The 17,602-nt window shown below is 48.9% G+C and overlaps 5 protein-coding genes across 5 annotated transcripts; 1 reads left to right on the forward strand and 4 right to left on the reverse strand.

Moving 5' to 3' along the window:
* Nucleotides 1-1,573: 1,573 nt before the first annotated feature.
* On the forward strand, nt 1,574-3,441 carry CTRU02_210195 (siderophore iron transporter; the record flags this gene model as incomplete). The annotated part of the gene is made up of 3 exons (XM_036729641.1): nt 1,574-1,779; nt 1,834-2,121; nt 2,178-3,441. The coding sequence occupies 3 exons, from the start codon at nt 1,574-1,576 to the stop codon at nt 3,439-3,441; spliced, it is 1,758 nt and encodes a 585-aa protein (XP_036578483.1).
* Nucleotides 3,442-3,936: 495 nt separating this feature from the next.
* On the reverse strand, nt 3,937-5,139 carry CTRU02_210196 (2-hydroxyacid dehydrogenase; the record flags this gene model as incomplete). Its single annotated transcript, XM_036729642.1, has 3 exons — nt 3,937-4,537; nt 4,591-4,728; nt 4,787-5,139. 3 exons carry the CDS (start codon nt 5,137-5,139, stop codon nt 3,937-3,939), a joined length of 1,092 nt encoding a protein of 363 aa, XP_036578484.1.
* Nucleotides 5,140-6,097: 958 nt separating this feature from the next.
* Nucleotides 6,098-7,795, reverse strand: CTRU02_210197 (C6 zinc finger domain protein; the record flags this gene model as incomplete). The annotated part of the gene is made up of 2 exons (XM_036729643.2): nt 6,098-7,673; nt 7,746-7,795. 2 exons carry the CDS (start codon nt 7,793-7,795, stop codon nt 6,098-6,100), a joined length of 1,626 nt encoding a protein of 541 aa, XP_036578485.2.
* Nucleotides 7,796-12,020: 4,225 nt separating this feature from the next.
* On the reverse strand, nt 12,021-12,367 carry CTRU02_210198 (uncharacterized protein; the record flags this gene model as incomplete). The annotated part of the gene is made up of 3 exons (XM_036729644.2): nt 12,021-12,113; nt 12,164-12,269; nt 12,321-12,367. 3 exons carry the CDS (start codon nt 12,365-12,367, stop codon nt 12,021-12,023), a joined length of 246 nt encoding a protein of 81 aa, XP_036578486.2.
* A 2,186-nt stretch (nt 12,368-14,553) lies between these two features.
* On the reverse strand, nt 14,554-16,094 carry CTRU02_210199 (glucose and galactose transporter; the record flags this gene model as incomplete). The annotated part of the gene is made up of 4 exons (XM_036729645.1): nt 14,554-14,796; nt 14,858-14,930; nt 14,984-15,769; nt 15,835-16,094. The coding sequence occupies 4 exons, from the start codon at nt 16,092-16,094 to the stop codon at nt 14,554-14,556; spliced, it is 1,362 nt and encodes a 453-aa protein (XP_036578487.1).
* Nucleotides 16,095-17,602: the final 1,508 nt, after the last annotated feature.

Consider the following 17,602-nt stretch of genomic DNA (forward strand, 5'->3'; position numbering starts at 1 on the left):
TTTTATGTGTGCGCTAGTGGATCCGGCCCCACCTCCTAAAATGACATTTGCAGCGACGGACCAACCAATGGGTAGCTTTGGAGGACCTACCTCCCCTGCAATGGTGGGGTCGAGTGCGCCTTCCTTACCTGTCGTAGCTGGATTTGGATTCCTCTGCTCCTTCCTTCCCGGTGCCGACCCTTCTGAACAAACCATGGAAGGCACAGAAGGTGCAGTTAGGAAAGAAGGCAGGGCAGGGAAGGAGCTGCATACAAGGCCAGTAGCAGGCAGCAGGTCGGCCGATGGGCAGGCGGGACCAGCTGGCTCCTTGTCTTCCCGCCCTCTCTGTACAGTCATTGTCCTTGTCACCCTCCCTCAATCCTGTCCTCCAGCCCTGGTCAAATTTGAGGTCAAGCTTTTTTTGCCCTACTTTCACTCGCCGCGTGGGTTCAGAATCTCGAGTTCCGGTTGCCGTCAGGGCCCGCAAAGTAGAGGAACTTTTGTCCATCAGGCTCATCCAGTACTACGCATTCTGAGCGGAACCCGGGTAGCTCCAACAGCTTCAGCTCCACGACTCGTACCAGGAGGGTTGCAGAAATCTCGCGACTTCAGAGCACCAACAGCCCGGGCAATTCTGCGTCTGTCGCCACGAGACCATTATCCACTATCCGGATGTGCGAGGGTATGGGCGAATCAGCCCAGCTTCTTGTACTCGCGTAGCAGCCAACCCGCGTCCATGGCCAAGACGAGACCAGAGGAGCTATTTTTTCGGCCAATCTGACATGTGAGGCCATAGCCCGATGCAACAACCAGCAGCCCGAGAACGGTAGCCGAGCTGCACCTACGACTTCTTTGGGCGCCCAACGATTCCAACTGGCAGGCTTTCCACCCGTCACGCAGCTGCACGCACGATTCACATCCACCGCAAGACCTTGACCTCGCCCACACCCTCTTCAGCGTTCCTGCAATGTTCTTCTTCATAGAACCCGGCGTCGGCCTACGATCCGGCTATAGCCAGGTTGATGATCCTTGACTGGATTTCGTAATACTGTGCCCATCTCTTTTCACGCCTGTGAGCCGATTATAGTTAAAATCTCCAGGATGGCACACCAGCGTGGTCCGTCTTCCTTGCCACGACCCAAAAGAATTGCCCTCGGCCGCCGGTGATCCTAGACGCCCCGTGGGTCCCCTCTCCACCACCGTAAGGTCGCCCAAGGGTTCGTTGGCGCGAATTTATGGCGGACAACCAGGAACACGGGCTTTCCATCCCTAGTCTTGACCAGCAGGAGGGGCGACGGCTTTCACCTCTGCGCTAGTGTTTGCATCCATCAAAGCCAACATCGCATGGCCGAGCCGATGGCCGTACATGGGTATGTTGGGGGTCTCGGAGAGCATTGCATTTAAGACGTTGGCACTCCTTCTCTGACGGTTCGCACCTCTTTGTCGCCTGCATCGTCCCTCTTGACAACAGAAAGCGACCTCACTTTTCTGTTGCTCAACCAACACGTCTATGAGTTTGGCTGCTACCTAATCCTACACCAAGCACGGCCAGTTCCTCATCAACGAAACGATCCACACGAGAGGCTGCACAACAATGGGTCTGTTTTCGAAGAAGGCTCCCGCCGAGGAGCAAGTCAGAGTCGAGCCGACAGTGCCTGTCGATGAGAAGTCGTTGAAAAACACCACCGAGAAATCTAGCGAGGAAGACCTTGTCAGCAAGGATGTTCAGGCCGGTGTTGCCAAGGTTGAGGCCATCACTGCCGTCTGGAGCAAGCGTGATCTGATCATTGCCTACACTTTGTGAGTTACTCCGGGATGACGAGCTTCAAGTGGTATTGCTTACCAATTTCTTAGCATCTGGCTCTTCTACGTTGTGACCGCTATCCAGGAGAGTGCCATGCGCACCCTGTCTCCTTTCGTCACCAGCACCTTTGCCTTCCACTCCTTGACAGCTGCGACTAGCGTCATGTCTACACTGATTGCCGGCCTGATTAAGCTCCCTCTGGCCAAGATTCTCGACACTTGGGGTCGACCTCAGGGTCTTTCTCTGATGCTACTCTGCTGGATTATTGGTTTCATCATGATGGCTGCTTGTCAGAACGTCCAGACTTATGCTGCTGCTCAGGTTTTCTACGCCATTGGGTATGATTTCCATCTACACGCAATAAATCATTGCTAACTAGTTTTCCCCCCCACAGATCTCAGGGCATCAGCTACTCTATCACCATCTTCATCGCCGATACCTCGAGTCTGAAGAGCAGAGCTCTCATGCTATCTTTCGCAACTTCGCCTTACATCTTCATGTCTTGGGCGGCCGGACCCATAGGCGACAGCTTTATTAAGAAGGGCGGTATTGGCTGGCGCTGGGGCCTGGGTCTTTGGGCAATCGTTGCTCCTGCTGTTATCTTGCCCCTCGTCGGTCTTTTCCATTGGAATCTTCACAAGGCGAAGAAGAGGGGTCTCATCGATGACCGTGGTTCTATCAAAAATATTTCTTTGGCAAAGGCCAAGAAGTTCGCCATTAGCGTTGACGCCTTCGGTATTCTTATACTTGCCGCAGGCATGGCCTTATTCCTCCTGCCGTTCAACATTTACTCCTACCAGGCTGAGAAATGGCGCGCCCCTATCATCATCGCGTTCATTGTCGTCGGTTTCTGCTTGATAGTTCTCTTCATCCTGTGGGAGAAGTTCTGGGCCCCGGTTACGTTTATTCCTTTCTCTCTCCTGATGGACAGAACTGTCTTTTTTGGCGGTCTGATGTTTTTCTTTGTCTTCTTCAATTCAGCCGTCTGGGGTTCGTTCTTCACCTCAATGCTGATGGTTGTCTGGAACACGGGCGTTGCGAGGGCCACCTACATCAGCAATATCTACCGGTGCGTTTCCTGCTTTTCCTCCATCATCATCTCGGCCCTCATCTACAGAACGGGACGCTTCAAGCCTTTCGCCCTGTACTTCTTGGTTCCCCTGATGATGCTTGGTGTTGGTCTCATGATACAATTCCGCCAACCTAATTCACCGATTGGTTACATTGTCATGACTCAGATCTTCGTCGCCTGGTCTGGTGGCCCAATCGTCATCTGCGGCGAGATGGCCATGCTTTCGCCTTCTGACCATCAACACGTTGCTGTCATCATGGCTGTTCTCGATCTGTTCGGCAGCGTCGGCAGTGCCGTTGGCGCCACTGTGGCCACTGCCATCTGGACCGGCACTTTCAAGGACAACATTAAGAAGTACACTCCTCCTGGCACCCCTGTTGATCAGATTTACGGAGATATGATCAGTCAACTCAGCTGGCCCATTGGATCACCTGAACGCACCGGTATTCAGCGCGCTTACGGAGACTCGCAGCGCATCATGCTCATCACCAGTTTGTGCCTGTTGGTTGGTGCACTAGCTTCTGTTGCCATGTGGAGAAACCTCAACGTCAAGAAAATTAAGCAGGTGCGCGGAAATGTTGTTTAAGCTGAGGGACCCGGCGAATGATACCCCATGCAAAGCTCTGAAGCTTTGTGGCATTGAAGAAAAGTGCCTTACTTTTTTGAGTTTATTAGCCATAACTCGACGCGGTGGCTAGACTTTATGTCGATATTCGGTTTAATTGATGAGGGACGTAGACGACGGGTTAAACGGAAGGATTGACACGTTACCAGCTTGATGCCTCTAAAAAAAATAACAAGATAACAAGATTCGGTTATTAATAAAATTGGTAGTCTACCATACATGTTGCCTCGCAAAATGAATCGCAAAGATGAACATTGCACTGAACAAGCTTCGGAATTCCTTCAACACGTCGCTAGGAGTCCACTAGAATTCGTCCAGTCTACAGGTTACTTTTTCAGGCCTGGTTCTGAAGTAAACAGTTGGTTGGTGGTCATTTTATTTGATATACTTGAGTCAGTTTTTTGACAGGCCTAGGTACGAAATGGTATCAAATGTTGAGTGAGAACCCGGCGAGTGTCAATAATGAAGCTGCTTGTTGACAACATTAATCAAAGGCTTTCCAGCATCCATGCGCTCCAGATTCGTTTCCAGGACGCCCAACACTCTTTCCCAATATCCATTAGTGCGCCAACTAACATGAGGGGTGACGAACACATTCGGCGCTCTCCAGAGCGGGTGATCTTTCGGCAATGGCTCGGGATCCGTAACATCTAAAGCGGCGGCCCGAATCTTGCCGGACTCTAGGGCCTTGATCAGAGCATCGGTCTGAATAAGCGGTCCTCTGGCAACATTGGAGACAAACGTCTTCTTTTTTGAGAGGATCTCGAACTGCTCTTCGCCTAAAAGGCCTCTCGTTTCAGACGTCAACGGTAAGCCGAGAACCAAGAGATCGAGATCCTGAGCGAGGAAATTATTTACGGCCTCCTTCGATGCGCCGTGGAACCATTTTGAAGGCACCAGTCCGTCTGGGTCTCCGGTCCCGGGAATGCAGTAGCTGTCGTCTTTCCGAGATTCCGAGGTCGGCTTTTCGCTCCTGGTGTAGGCGTAGACCTCCATCCCCATTGCCTGCGCAATCTTTCCGCACTGACGACCGATAGCGCCGTAGCCTAAAACACCCCTAGGCCGGTGTAAGTATCATTGGAAATGGTGACGGGGTTGAAAGCAGCATACATGCGCAGACCGACTGAATCTTCAAAGTCCACGGCCATCGGGCCTTCCCAGAACCCTTGTTTTTGGTTCTCGGCATACCGCAAGAAGTGATGCTGGCTCGCCAGCCAGCTGCCGATAACCCATTCGGCGATTTGGGGCCTGGTATCGTGATCTTAGCCGCTGTATCTTGTGGGGTCCACCGGGGGATGGTGCTTACGGATGGCATCCATTCGTCGTGCAGAATGGGATGTCGGGCTTCTTGTACAGCTCATGGTTGTGCCATTTATCCGCACCAGCGGACGTCAACTGGACGAACCGCACTTTCGACAACTTTTCCGGCGACGGGGGGTTGAAACTCAAAATCATTGTGACACCATCCCAGACTTCGTCCGGGAGCTCATCCGGCAATATGAAGCCGCCGTCCGGCTTATGGTTCGCGGCCCACCGGACCTCGAGGCCGGGAAACCGTGACTCGACCCTGCGGATCCATTCTTCGTTGCGGTCCGTAGAAATGAAAACTAGCAGGATGTCGTTTGCCAAAGGGCTTTTCCTCGGTTGCAGATCGCCCATTGTCGTTGTGTGCTGTCGGCAAACGTGCGCGCCGGCGGAGGTATCCTCTCGGGGATCTCTCGATTGCCGAGTTCCAGGGAAGACGGGTTGCTAAAAGGTTGAACGCTTGGTGGTTCGCGTGCCGTCAAGGATCGGGATAACGCACGATTTGGTGCGGGTTTATTGGGCCGCCCCAGGCGGTGTCATGACTAGGGTTTTGGGCCAGTTTTTGTTGCCTCCCGCCGTGGGGCACTTTTGCTCCATCCCGAGATCGGGACGCGCCTAGTTTGACAGATTGATAAGCAAAGCTCCAGCCTACGAACGGTCGGAAGGCATTTTTGAGGAGTTGATGACGTAGGGTGGGTTTAGTCGCCGAGGCGATTTATGATCGTGGTTGGAAGCTGAGGGCGACGTCGCCGGGTTTTGTTACGGTTACAACCACTATAACCTCAGGGAGTTGATATTGGAAAGAAAACTTGGAAATGCTATTTGAGAGTGAATGATTGGGCAATTAAACATAAATATTTGCTCAACATGAGATTTGAGTGACGGAACGCTGTGAGTGCAAAGGTTACTTGAAAAGTCTGTCGTATGTGTTGGAAAACTACTCCGAACAGATTCAAAAGCGACAGTCCAGACAACGCAGATTTGTAAAGATTCTCATCCTCGAGATTTTGGTCGGGTTTTCATTGGCGACGTTACATGTTTAATTTCATTCCCGCTTCATTATTATTACTATCATTGTCTATCTTTCCAGCCATACGTCCCACGAATATGCACCCGCTATAGACCTCATCTGTGTTTTCGGGGTGACGAACCTTCCATATCTGATTTGCCCAGACTTTTCTAATGTTTCAAACTGCGGGAATGCGTTGAGAGAGGGCTCTGTCAAGTCGTTGAGTTCGACGAAGCTAGGGCTAAATAGGTTGTTTCTTCAAAAGTCAGACCTGCGGCTCCCCAGAAGCTTGGGATTCTTCACTTACACATCCAGAAGCTTCTTCTTGGACAGGGATGGTTCTTTGACAGAAGCGCTCCGTATAACGACGAATTCATCGTGGACGTCGATGCCACCCTCCTGGTTACGCTGGTAAAAGCCCACGGTTTTACCCGTAAACCAGCGGCCACGGATATATCTGTCCTCCGTGTTCGAGTCCATTGAGACGTCCAGGACTCTCATTCCTTTTGCTGGCCACGATGACGTGGGCGTAGAGGTGGGCCGGCAAAAGAAATCAAGGGTGATTGCATGTTCTCTCTCGACCATTCTTCGTGCCACAGCGACCAACGTGTCCATCTCCCACAAGCTTTCGCGCGGAAGACCAAGTAGCGGCATGGCTTGTAGAACCTGCAGCCGTGTTTCAAGATGACGGCAGGTAGCGACGACGGAGAAAAGCATCGGCGTGAAGCCCGTCTCAAAGGAGAATTTTGTCGACGGCGTAAAAAGAGTCTGCGGTCTTGCGTGCCGGGAACCGTCGGCCGTTATTGCTTTGAGCGTCTTTGCTATTCGCATGAAATTGTCTATGTACAAGTCGAATCCGCATTCATCGCCGTTCAGGGCCAAGTTCAACCATATTCGGCAACATTCGTACCGGGTCAAGAGGAAGCCCTGGAGCGCTTTCGGCGGGTATTGCCGTTCGTATGTTGCTGCTTTGTTGGTCGCGTTATAGAATACCTGGGAGTTGAAACGTGCAAATAAATTTTCCCAGAGGTCCAGCAAGTGATTGATGTTGCTTTTTTCCTCTAGAATGCCGTCACAAACGGGGTCGCCCCTCTGGGGTCCGGAGCGGTAGGGATCGCATCGCTTCATCAGCTGGAATGTTCGGCCATAAATGTCGTCAATCATCATCTGTGCATCGTGATAGGTTGAGAAAAAAGCCGGGATCGGGCCCTCTAGCCCTGTTAGGTCGGGGCAGTCAGCCTTCTCGCCAAAAAAGAACGACAGCTCGACGAGGCGGCGGAAAAGTGGGAGCAGATGTTCCTTGGTCCAGGAATACTCGCGGCTGGTGTTTTGCAGTATCGCAACGCCATGCTTGCAGTGCCTCACAGCCGCTCCACGATTCGACTGGAGGAACTCAATGCAAATAAATAAAACGCAGACAATCAGCACGATGGGCTGTTTGTCCTGAGACGTGATTGCCTTCAGCTCGTTGATGGCGGCATTATAATGTTGTAAAGCAAAGCTGTGATCTTGAAGAGGAATCCCTGCAGGGTCTTGGCTTTCCATCTGCTCATGTAGATTGCTTATTGCCACGAGCGAATGTCTCACAGACGGCTCAAACGTGCTGAACTGCATGACGATATGTGTCCAAAAGTAAGGGTCCACGGCACCTGAGAGGAACGGGCCCACCGCCTCACAGAAGTATTGCAAGGCGCGGCCCTCGCTAACGCTTGAGGTGCTTACTCCAGGAAAGGTGCGATATGTATGGCTTGTAGGGAGCTTCAGGCTGGTCTTGGTTGAGAGCAGCTCGGTTATGTGTTGGTAGCCGTCGCATTTTCGCCCTGTGCTGACGCACCGGTTGCACGCCGGCTTGGTCTCATCGCACTTGATCTTGCGGACTCTGGCGAGCGTCAGCCTTACATCTATGCATGTATTGCCTTTTTGGGCAATTAGAAGTCGCCCGGTCACTTACTTGCATGTAATGCATCCCGTTCTAACTTTGCGGCTACCTTTCCGAGCCATGAGGGAAATTCGTAAGACTCTCAGCCTTGGGGTTGCAGAAGCTCAGATTGCTGTAAAGTCTCATGCCTCAACTCTCAAAGAGCCACTAGTATCGTTTCTTTAATCGCTTCGGTACTAACGGTGGCTATGGGAAACTTGATTGAGCACAGGGCGGCGGTGGGAAAACGTCTGGGCTTGACCCAAAGGCGACAGAATGCGGGTGACGGGACGAGATCTTATCTGATCCACTCATCTGGAGAGCATTGTGGGACTACCATGGGCGAGTCCGAACAGGCCAATAAGAACGAGGAGCTAAACGGTTGCCTATCCATAATATGTCCCCTCGGTTGTTCTGCACCGCCTTGGCATCCACGATTGCCATCTGCCTACGACAAGATTATGCATCGCCCTAGGGACTTTCCGTACAGGTCCACCACGGCGGCGATACTTAGCTCAGTTAGAGTGTCTACTGTGCCCAACCCAACTTAACCAGGTGGGTTATAGGAGCAGAGCAACGGTTGAATCCAGTTCAACACAACGGTTACACTGTCAGTGGAGGGAATTGGTGGTCTAGCCACAAGAATCAGTCCATTCAGCTTACGCCACTCCCTTGACCTCGCAACTTGATCTTCACACTAAAGCTTCCGATTTGAGTCAGTCTCAAATTCAACGACTAGATGAATTGTTCCATCAACGTTGCGTGGTTTAAAGCTTTGGCGAGCAATCTTGCAGGATAACGTGTAAAATGCGATCGGTCGGCATGTGGCGAACTTTTCTTTCATTCTACGGGTGACGTCTTCTGAATGCTCTTGACAATTTTGAACCTGGAAAGTCTCGCCGTTTTATGGTTAAATCCGATGTCTCGGTTCTAATTATATTATGCCGAGGTGACATTCAGCAAGAGATTTCAAGGCTCTTTTAACAACGTAACATAATCCGGCCAGCGCCTCGTCGCTGACGGCAGCCTACTGTTTAGTAATACTGCAAATTAAAGCTTCTTAGTACTGTAATTGAGAAAGACACCATTCCTAATGACATGCAATGATAGTTACCCCAACAAGAATTCGCCAGTCTTCAACAATGGCAAATGTTCGACGTCCTTCAGACCTGCTCATACGCAACAACACTGCTGCAGTATTGAGCCTGAATTGTGAAATTTATCGGCTAATTGTACCATTCCAGATATATTTCAAGGCATATCCAGTCGCGGTCGAAGTCATGTCAAAGCCAACGACCTTTTTAGTCACTGGGCTGCCTATTTGCATCAAACTCCCAGTTCTTGAGCTGCCTTATTTTAACACAATGGATCTTTGCAGAAAGCTCAGATCAGCTTTGATGGAAATTTACAGTCCGTTTATATCTAGGTCCTATGACATAGATTCCCGTCGAACCTCAGGTTTTCCTAGGCGAAGAATCCCGCTTTAATGGCCGTTTCTTTTCCACCCTCAGTTCTGTACACAAATAGTGCTTTACTCACCTTTATTTATTTCCTCCTATTACAATGTGAAGTCCTGAATTATTGGGGTTGCTAGGGCTTTTAATATGCTCAGATTTCACAGACACAATTCACATATAACAGATGCGTCGCATCTACTAGCACACGGTTTGATAGGATCAATGGACATTGAAGCCATGATTGATTTTGCTTCGCTATTGAAAGAAACAGGGTCCAATAGCAATGTATAAAATAGAATAAAATCAGATGACATGTGATAGTGACCTGTCCATTGGATCGGTTATACATTTCTACTCAATACTAACCCTTTATCACATTTACGGATACAGCTTTGGCCTTACCGCCGACAAAATAAATAAATTTGTGATTTTGATGTAGGGCTATTTAGATTCTGTGTTGACCTTTTCTCTTGAAAGACTTCAATGTGACATGGCAAATCCCGATGTCAAGAAACATGTGAAGTTTTGACTCAAGTTGCCCTGACTGAGTTTCAGATACGACAACTCAAATGCAACAGAGCTCCTCACATCAAGCCACCCAGATCTCCTCTCGACAATCAAGGATTAAACTCATCTCTTATAGCTCTAGCTGTTGTCCCCTTGAGCCTTCTTGTAGCCCATTGATTGAGCCTCCTCTCATTGTCCGGTTAGATTCCGTTACTTCTCTTGATATGCGTTTATTCCATTAAGGCAAAATCATAGCTCTACAAACCCAGCTGTAGCCAAGTACTAGCAGAAATTGAACATTCCCAATGAGTATTCAAGCCGAATACGTGAATTGCCCAGGGGAAGGCGAATTTGTCGACATGTTGGAGAGAGGCTTTTGGCGTAGCTAGCCGTGGAGAACCACTCCACTGCGCAACTTTACCTTCCAATACCCTTGAATACATTGTTCTTTCTTTACAATGAAAGATAAACCAACTATGATTTCTTGCAGATAACGATAGCCTTTTGAGCTGTATTGCCGTGGTCTATGGCAAGTGCCCTCGAAAACACCTGCGACAAGTACCTCATGCACATCTCACCTAAAGATCAAGGGGGCCAAATGCAGAACCTCTTTGACGTCATGAGTTTTTCCGACTCACTGTTACGAGATATGTCACGATTGCTGTGGCCTAAGCTGAATCCACACATCATCCCTACTTAAGTGCAGCCGAACAACAAGTAGACGACTTGTTGTTTCGTATCCTTTTTGGCTTTTAGCTCAACGGGGTAGGACCTCTGTTTTTACACGTGCTGGAGGCTGGTGTGCAGCTACCATTGCAACTCTGCAGGCGGGGTCTGACCTTTCACACTCACGCGTAATTTCCATCCTTCTCGTTCTGTTGGATAGTGAAACTCGGTATGTCATAGAAATCGTTACGATGAAATTGATTCAGAAGATCTTTGCCGGATAGGGCGAATATGAGCCTAAAGCAGACGCTGAAAACAGCACCTGCATGGAGTATTTTGTCGGTTTAGACTTTGGCTCTACAGTAGAAATTATGTTCGCTGGATAGCTCCTCGAACATCACATACGGAGCTTGGTGCGGATTCACTATAGTCTGCTCAGTAGAATGCTACACGAAGGGTCCAATCAGACGAAGTTGAGATTTGTTTGTGGGAGTGAATGCTGTGGAAACTTTACTTTCTCTTGGGGATGGTGGCGGGTTCGAAGATTTCTAGTATTTGTTTCCTCCTTCTTCTTGCTCGTCACTTTTTCCTTTTTCCCGGTTTCTGTCAGTCTGGTTGTCATACAGAGTGAAAGAGACAACAATGCACATACGCAGGGGGTCAACTAAGCTATCATTCGAACCCATCTCCTCCATTTCTCCTCTTGCACGAAGTTTGGTTCTGTAGATTATCGTAATTTCAGCCTGTGTCCTACCGGTGGGCCTCCGGGCTCTAGCTTAAGGCCTGGCCTGGGCGCCCGTGTCTCTTACAGTTGCCTCTACAATTGCTGTTCCGCACATTCAGATTGTTTTTGTCTTTACCAAAGGGATATAACTTATTGAAGTGTTTGAAATTATTTAGAATTTAACCCAGTGATCACATGCTTTTGAGTTATCTGAACGTAGCCTTGTCCTTACCATACAATCTCAACCTGACATACTCAAGCATATGGCTGCCCCTAGGAACCCGATAATCCTCACTTACACCCCATTAACCTCTCCTCCAGCACCTTGTTGTGTGTGTTCCTCCCCAGTACCCGTTGCTAATCTCTACGTCTCCCTTGTTTGCAATATTTGGCCTCCTCTCTCTTTCAATCTTCCCAACCTTCGATCAACCAACCCCGTGCTCCAAAGTCGTCAGCCAACAGCCACAGATGTGTCGCCGTTCCGTTTAGGGTTCTTGCGAGGTACCTTTGGCTAATGATTCCTACGAGTATGGTGAATGCATTGTCCTGATTACCTGTCATCCAGGTGCCTCAAGGTGATCGCAGGTCGTAAAGGTGTGCAAAAGGCCAGTTCTAGGTTTCGAAACGTTCACTGTGGCTTACACCAAAAAATGTCTGATCAGACAATTTATGAAGCACGAGAGTATTGATTTCGTTACGTTTGCTTAGATCTATAACGAGTTTCATACAAGACCCAGTTTCTACTGGACGCACTCCAATTCGCAAAGCCTAAAGATGTACTCAAGAGAATGGTTATGATGTAATTGGAAATTGTCGCAGTCAACCCGTCAATTGTTCGCAGGCCCAGGGCTCAAAACAAACTCTTTGCTTGTTAGTTGTTGAGTTCCGTAAGGGCAGAGCAGACCTCCATACGCTTAGCCATCCGCTTCTGAAACTATCCGACAAGGTGGTACTCTAGATGCACTTTTCAAACGCCTGGTCGCCTCCACAGCAAGTTTTCATTGAGAAGTCCTTTGGAAGCGGCCCAGCCAGGTTGTTGACATAGCACTGTTCGCTTCAATCAGTAGCTGCGTACGTGGGTCCAAAGGGAAACTTACATATTGCTGGCCATCACCAAGTTTAACATTGTTGTAATTCAAACTCGTGCAGCATTCGCTTGTTTTGCTTGTAATTCTACATCTGCAATGGTACGCAGCGTCGACACTACAACGCTTAGTTAGATAGGTTGTTCTCAGACAGCCTGTTAAAACTTACCCAAGGCTGAGGGTGGCGAGGATAGCGAGAATGCTTGGGAAATGCATGGTTGGTGGTTTAGATTTGCTGAATAACCTGGAAACAAAGTAACGGGTGATGGATGTCTAAAGGTTGAGAATGAGAGATGATGACTGTTGTATTGAGATGTGGTTGAGACGAGATGTGAATCCTTCCCATGAAGGGGCTTCATCATACTTATACTCTTTTAATCGGTGTCTATTGCACAGCACTGTTGTGGCAACCCTAGAGAGAGAATAATTGTCGTATAGGTAATCAATTAAAATATTGAACATCCTCGGAACTCTAGTCATTGATTGGCACTGGTGCCGTTTTTGCCATCTTATTAACGTCTATGACTCGAGACTACCTAGGAAAGCTTATTTCATGAAGAAATCCTCGATCCACTAGTTACAGTCATCTACCGGAAATTTTGCCTCGCACATTTTCACTAGGTCACAAACTTCCGTGACTCGAGTCTCGAGCAGCACTGCCTTCAGTAATACAAGAACATGCGTAATTTTGATTAGTCAAGTTAGCCCTGTTCTTATAATGAGTTGCATTGACAGCGGCGGTAGTCTCGGAATCTTTTCAAATATAATCCTCGGTTCGTTGGTTTTCCGTTGAAAGTTTTACTGGAGTTCTGAAGCCGTGTTGTTATTGGCTTTGCAATTGTTGTGGAATCAGAAATTGCTCAAAAGAAAGAAAAGAAGAAAGTAGGGTTGCCAAAAAAACCTAGTGCGCTGTTATGCTCTACACTAGTAGAAATGTCCATCGGTGTCGCCTAAAGCTAGATTCTAGGCGCGCGGTTTCGCATGTGCGCCAACCTGTTTGGGACTTTCATTTATCTGTCGCGAGAGCGAAACCGCTCATTCCGAGCGTCAGCGAACACCAACCTTACCTGCAGCTCTAGTTCTAGAATCCAACTTACTATTTGCAGTAGAAGGAAGTTCCTTTGGGTTCTGCCTCCCCAGTGGCTTGTACAGGGACCCTTGTTGATTGGGGATATGAATGAACTTAAAGAAATTTCCACAATGCATAGAACAACGAAGGGCGTGAGGCGTTTAGAATAGAATTAAGCTAAGCGCGTCCACGTCCACGTGGCCGCTTCCGCGCATCTCTGAGAGCCACTTATTCCGAGGGATCTAAGAAAGCTTGCTTATAAGAACTTTGGCATCTGCCTCTTATCTTCTGGATAGCAGGCTTGCCGTTATCACAGATATGTATGATAGGTTGGTCTTGCGAGTTTAGGAGATCCTTCCTCAGCCATACGCCTCCCCCCCTTTTCCCTTCTCGGCCTGTCCCTGTCGGCAGACGTGATGGTCTAGGCAGCCGCTTCCGTCACCCCGTCTGGTGAATCTCAAGTAAATTCGTTCAAACGGCATACTCAAAACTCATTATAAGCCTAACCTAGCTTGTTTTTTTTTCACTTAGTAGGTTCACATGGTCAACAATGTCCGGGTATTTGTGGGTGTTAGTGCAAAACTTAAGGATTTAAGCCACTGCCGGGATCCGAATGACTTCTTTGATAAGTGAGCCAACCGGCCGAGTTGGACTGTGGTCTGGTGGTAAGAAAAAGAAAAGTTGGAGTGCAAGTTGGAGCGCGACCAAATAAGTCAATAGGCTTGCAACGTTGATAGATGCTACCATATCATCTGAGGGTTTATCGCCTCGAGCCGTCATTTGAGGCACACACACATATCTCACCAAGGGTTGTAATCTTTTAAATTGTTCATTCATGACCTGCTGCATAAGAGGTGATGCCACTTCCTTATGTTCAGTTAGTGGTGTCAAATGAGCTCTCCAGCATCTAGAATTCTGATCAAATCTTTACTTTTAAAACTCGTATTGTTACAAGAAGGAGGTTAATTCTACGCTTGGTCTGTAATCAGAGTTTTGCCTGGATCCTATATTGCTTGAAAGTGACTTTATCGGTGTCCCTTGCTTTTTCACATTTCCTAGAGTCTTCATCATGTCAGGTGCTTCCGTTACTCTAGCCTTTTGCGACCAACAAATCTAACAAACTTGCCAGCATACATTCAAATGAAAAGTGACACCGGCTTTCACTTGTGGTCGAGATTATGGGCTTATAGCAACCGCACAATCGTCTAAGATTGTCACGGCAAACGATTACTACTACTTGAGTGGCCGGCTGGCAAGTCCCGCATCTGATACATTAAAAGTGATCGACTTGTACTTCCAGGTTGTCAATCATGCGTGATAACATCGTAATCTCCTATTCCTGGTGAAGAGCATTATTGCTAGATTCCTTTGGTTTGGGTACCAGTAGCCAGCTGATGCCTGTTCCAGCAAGGAGGGCTACAAGAACAGGCTGTAGCACGCTGACCCCAATGCGAGATGCAATGACGCCAGTAATAACGGGAAACAGCGAGCCACCCACTTGTCCAAAGACGAACACGAAAGAAAGAGCTGTCGACTGAACCTCTGGAGGGAAGAGCCTCGAGCCAACAGAAATGCCCTGGCTTATCGTCAATATTCGGTACAGAATTTAACAGGGATGTAATAAGGTCAACACTCACAGTCGCAAAGAAAGGTCCAGAGAAAAAACCAAAAAAGCAAATGGCGACAGATGCAGCAATTATGTTGGGCACACTGATAGGAGGGGTTAGTTGAGACTCTCGCAGATCGGTTTCTTGTGTGCTTACAGCCAGAAAACAAGTTGAAACGCAATGCACAGAACAACGTAGAGCAGTACCATACGTCGCTCTCCAAGGCGATAAGTTGGTTCAGCTAGGACAAGGCGTCCTACCATGGCACCACCATTGAACCCAGCAGGGACGTATCCCATCTGGCTAACGTTCCCCTTGCGAATATCTACAAGATATTCCACTATCCAACCACTAGCCGTGATGGAGGCCCCGAGGAAAAAGAAGAAGAAGAGGCTTATGGCCCACAGAGATTTTGTAGACAATGCCTTCTTGATGAGCTGTGACGGGCTTTGCTTCTCTTCGACATTTGTGCTCGATGGCGCTCCCGACTGGTCGGTTGAAGGTTTGTGCCTCCGTCCAAACCTGATTGTGTCTCGAAAAGCATAGCAGGTCAACGCCAAGTTGAACGCGCAGATACCTACAGGAAAGCTGTAAAAAAGGTACCACCGTGATGTTTCTCCGGCTGAGGCGATTGGTGTGGCGACGAAGGGGGCGACAAGACATCCAGCCATGTAAAGGGCATGGATTAATGCAAGCCAGCGGTGGGCCGCTTTGACACTGGCGACATAAGCATTGCACCCAGCATCTTGATACGCTTGGCCGAGACAAACGAGCCCAAATGTTACGGCGAAGAACGGAAAAGGCGGTTTCCAGACACGAAGAGCGTGCGCGAGAAGTTGGAAGACGGCGCCAAAGGCGAGGAGGCCACCTAGGTCGAAAAGCTCGCGAAGATGGGTGTTTGTGAGTGCAGCAAGAAACCAACCGAAGAAATTTGCACCATATCTGGGAATTGTCATGTCAGATGACCCTTGGGCACGCTCGTTGTTGAAGAGGAGGATGGAACAAACATGATAGATACGACGGCAGTGCTGATGTCATAGTCACGAAGCATGTACGGCAGAAGTGGACCGACGCTGCCATCGTTTATTCCAGAGACAAAAAACGCGAAACCGGCGGCAACAAGCTTGAACAGTGTTGCGGTGTCAAGCTTCTCCTTCTCGAGGGTCTCCTCCCTTGACGCATCCTCCAAAATGGGAGTTTGCTTTGAAGAGCCGCCGAGCTCATAAGACTCGGTCAGAACCTGTTCTTGTTGCGTTATCGTGGCCATTGAGCATGTAATTTTCACTAATAGCTTGAAGAAATCAAACAGGTTCTTAAGAGCTTTGTTTATGAATTTGTCGCCGCTGCTAATCTAGACTGGATCGGTTAAACGTCGGGTTCCGCCTCCTGAATTACAACATCCCCTCTACTAGTAGATGCTAGCGCAGTGGCAGTCCCACTGTTAGCCTTGGCCACGCGTGGTGTGCTTCCATGGTAACAACTGCCCCTTGTAAATCAAACATTAGAATGCTTGGGGAGGCGAATGAGGCAGCTGTTCCAGGCAAGTACCGGCTAAAGTCCGGCCCACGAAGTGGGGCTCCTTCAAATACCGGCTTACAATACGGGGCCGCTCCCGGTCAGCCGATCGGCGGCCCGGTATGTCGGGTTGGCTTCCGTAGTGTGGGGTCAGGTTTGACTGATGACCCAGAAGCCGATTTACATCCACTCCTGCGTCATCTGAGCAATGCGGGTAGTGGATTACTAGCCGGGATTTTTCACCAATTATCCTAATTGTGATGCTTCAGTGCACCAGCGCTTGATCCCACACGATGCACTACAAAAGAAGCAATAGCCTGGGGATGGAAATTCTGTCATGAGGCTGGGCACACTGGTACCTCGGTCTCTACGTGCTACTTTACGGCCACGAAATCCATGCTCTAGTCGACATTTCCTCGACGGTTTCCAGCCATGGGTCCCCTATTCAAAGCTAAAGTTTTCACGTTTCGCACGCTCGGCATAAAATAGCCACTTGTGTTTGTCATCGAAAGACTAGTGGGACTAAGCGGTACAGAAGAAAATGTTTGGTACGGGCTTGAAATAATGATGGTGGTGGTCTTGTTCTTGCTTGGTCTCTCAAAATATTGATCATCGGCGGATCTTTCTTCACATTCTTCAGTTTTAAGCGATCGCTGGATTGTTGGTGTTTTAGAATACAAATGCTTCTATTCTTTGCTGGGCCTCAAGGAACCTCATTTCTAAGGCAATGATCCAGATGCTTCCAGGTCGCGATACCGGGACACCTGTTACGGGCTATGCCACGGTTGATATGGCTCAAGCTGTGCCTACGCATTATCCCTACTTAAGTGCAACCAAATAACAAATGAACGACTTGTTCGGTATCCTTTTGCGTTTAGCTTAATTGGGTAGCATCTCTGTATACGTGCTGGAAGCTGGTGTGCGGGTGCCACTGCAACCATAGGCGGGGCCTGAACCTTCACAACACCATTGTGTTCTGCACAACGAGGCTACGTTAAGATACCCAGTGGTAAAAGTACAGGTGTTAAGGCATTTTACTGGGGGTTGCCAGCAGCGGTCATCGACCTCCAGGCTCGGAAATGAAAGATCATCCTGGTATGAATTGAAACAAGTTGGTGTCCCCCACTGCAGCCGAATACGGAAGCCAGGCCGCTCCTGCGAGCATGAAGCAGTCTTTCCAAGACACTACCTCCAGTGCACAAAAAGAGTTCCTGTTATCGATTTAAGCCCAATCTAAACCCCGAAAACAAGAACTTTGAG

The sequence above is a fragment of the Colletotrichum truncatum genome, assembly GCF_014235925.2.
Source record: "Colletotrichum truncatum strain CMES1059 chromosome Unknown Contig_0006, whole genome shotgun sequence".
NCBI classification, from domain to species: domain Eukaryota; kingdom Fungi; phylum Ascomycota; class Sordariomycetes; order Glomerellales; family Glomerellaceae; genus Colletotrichum; species Colletotrichum truncatum.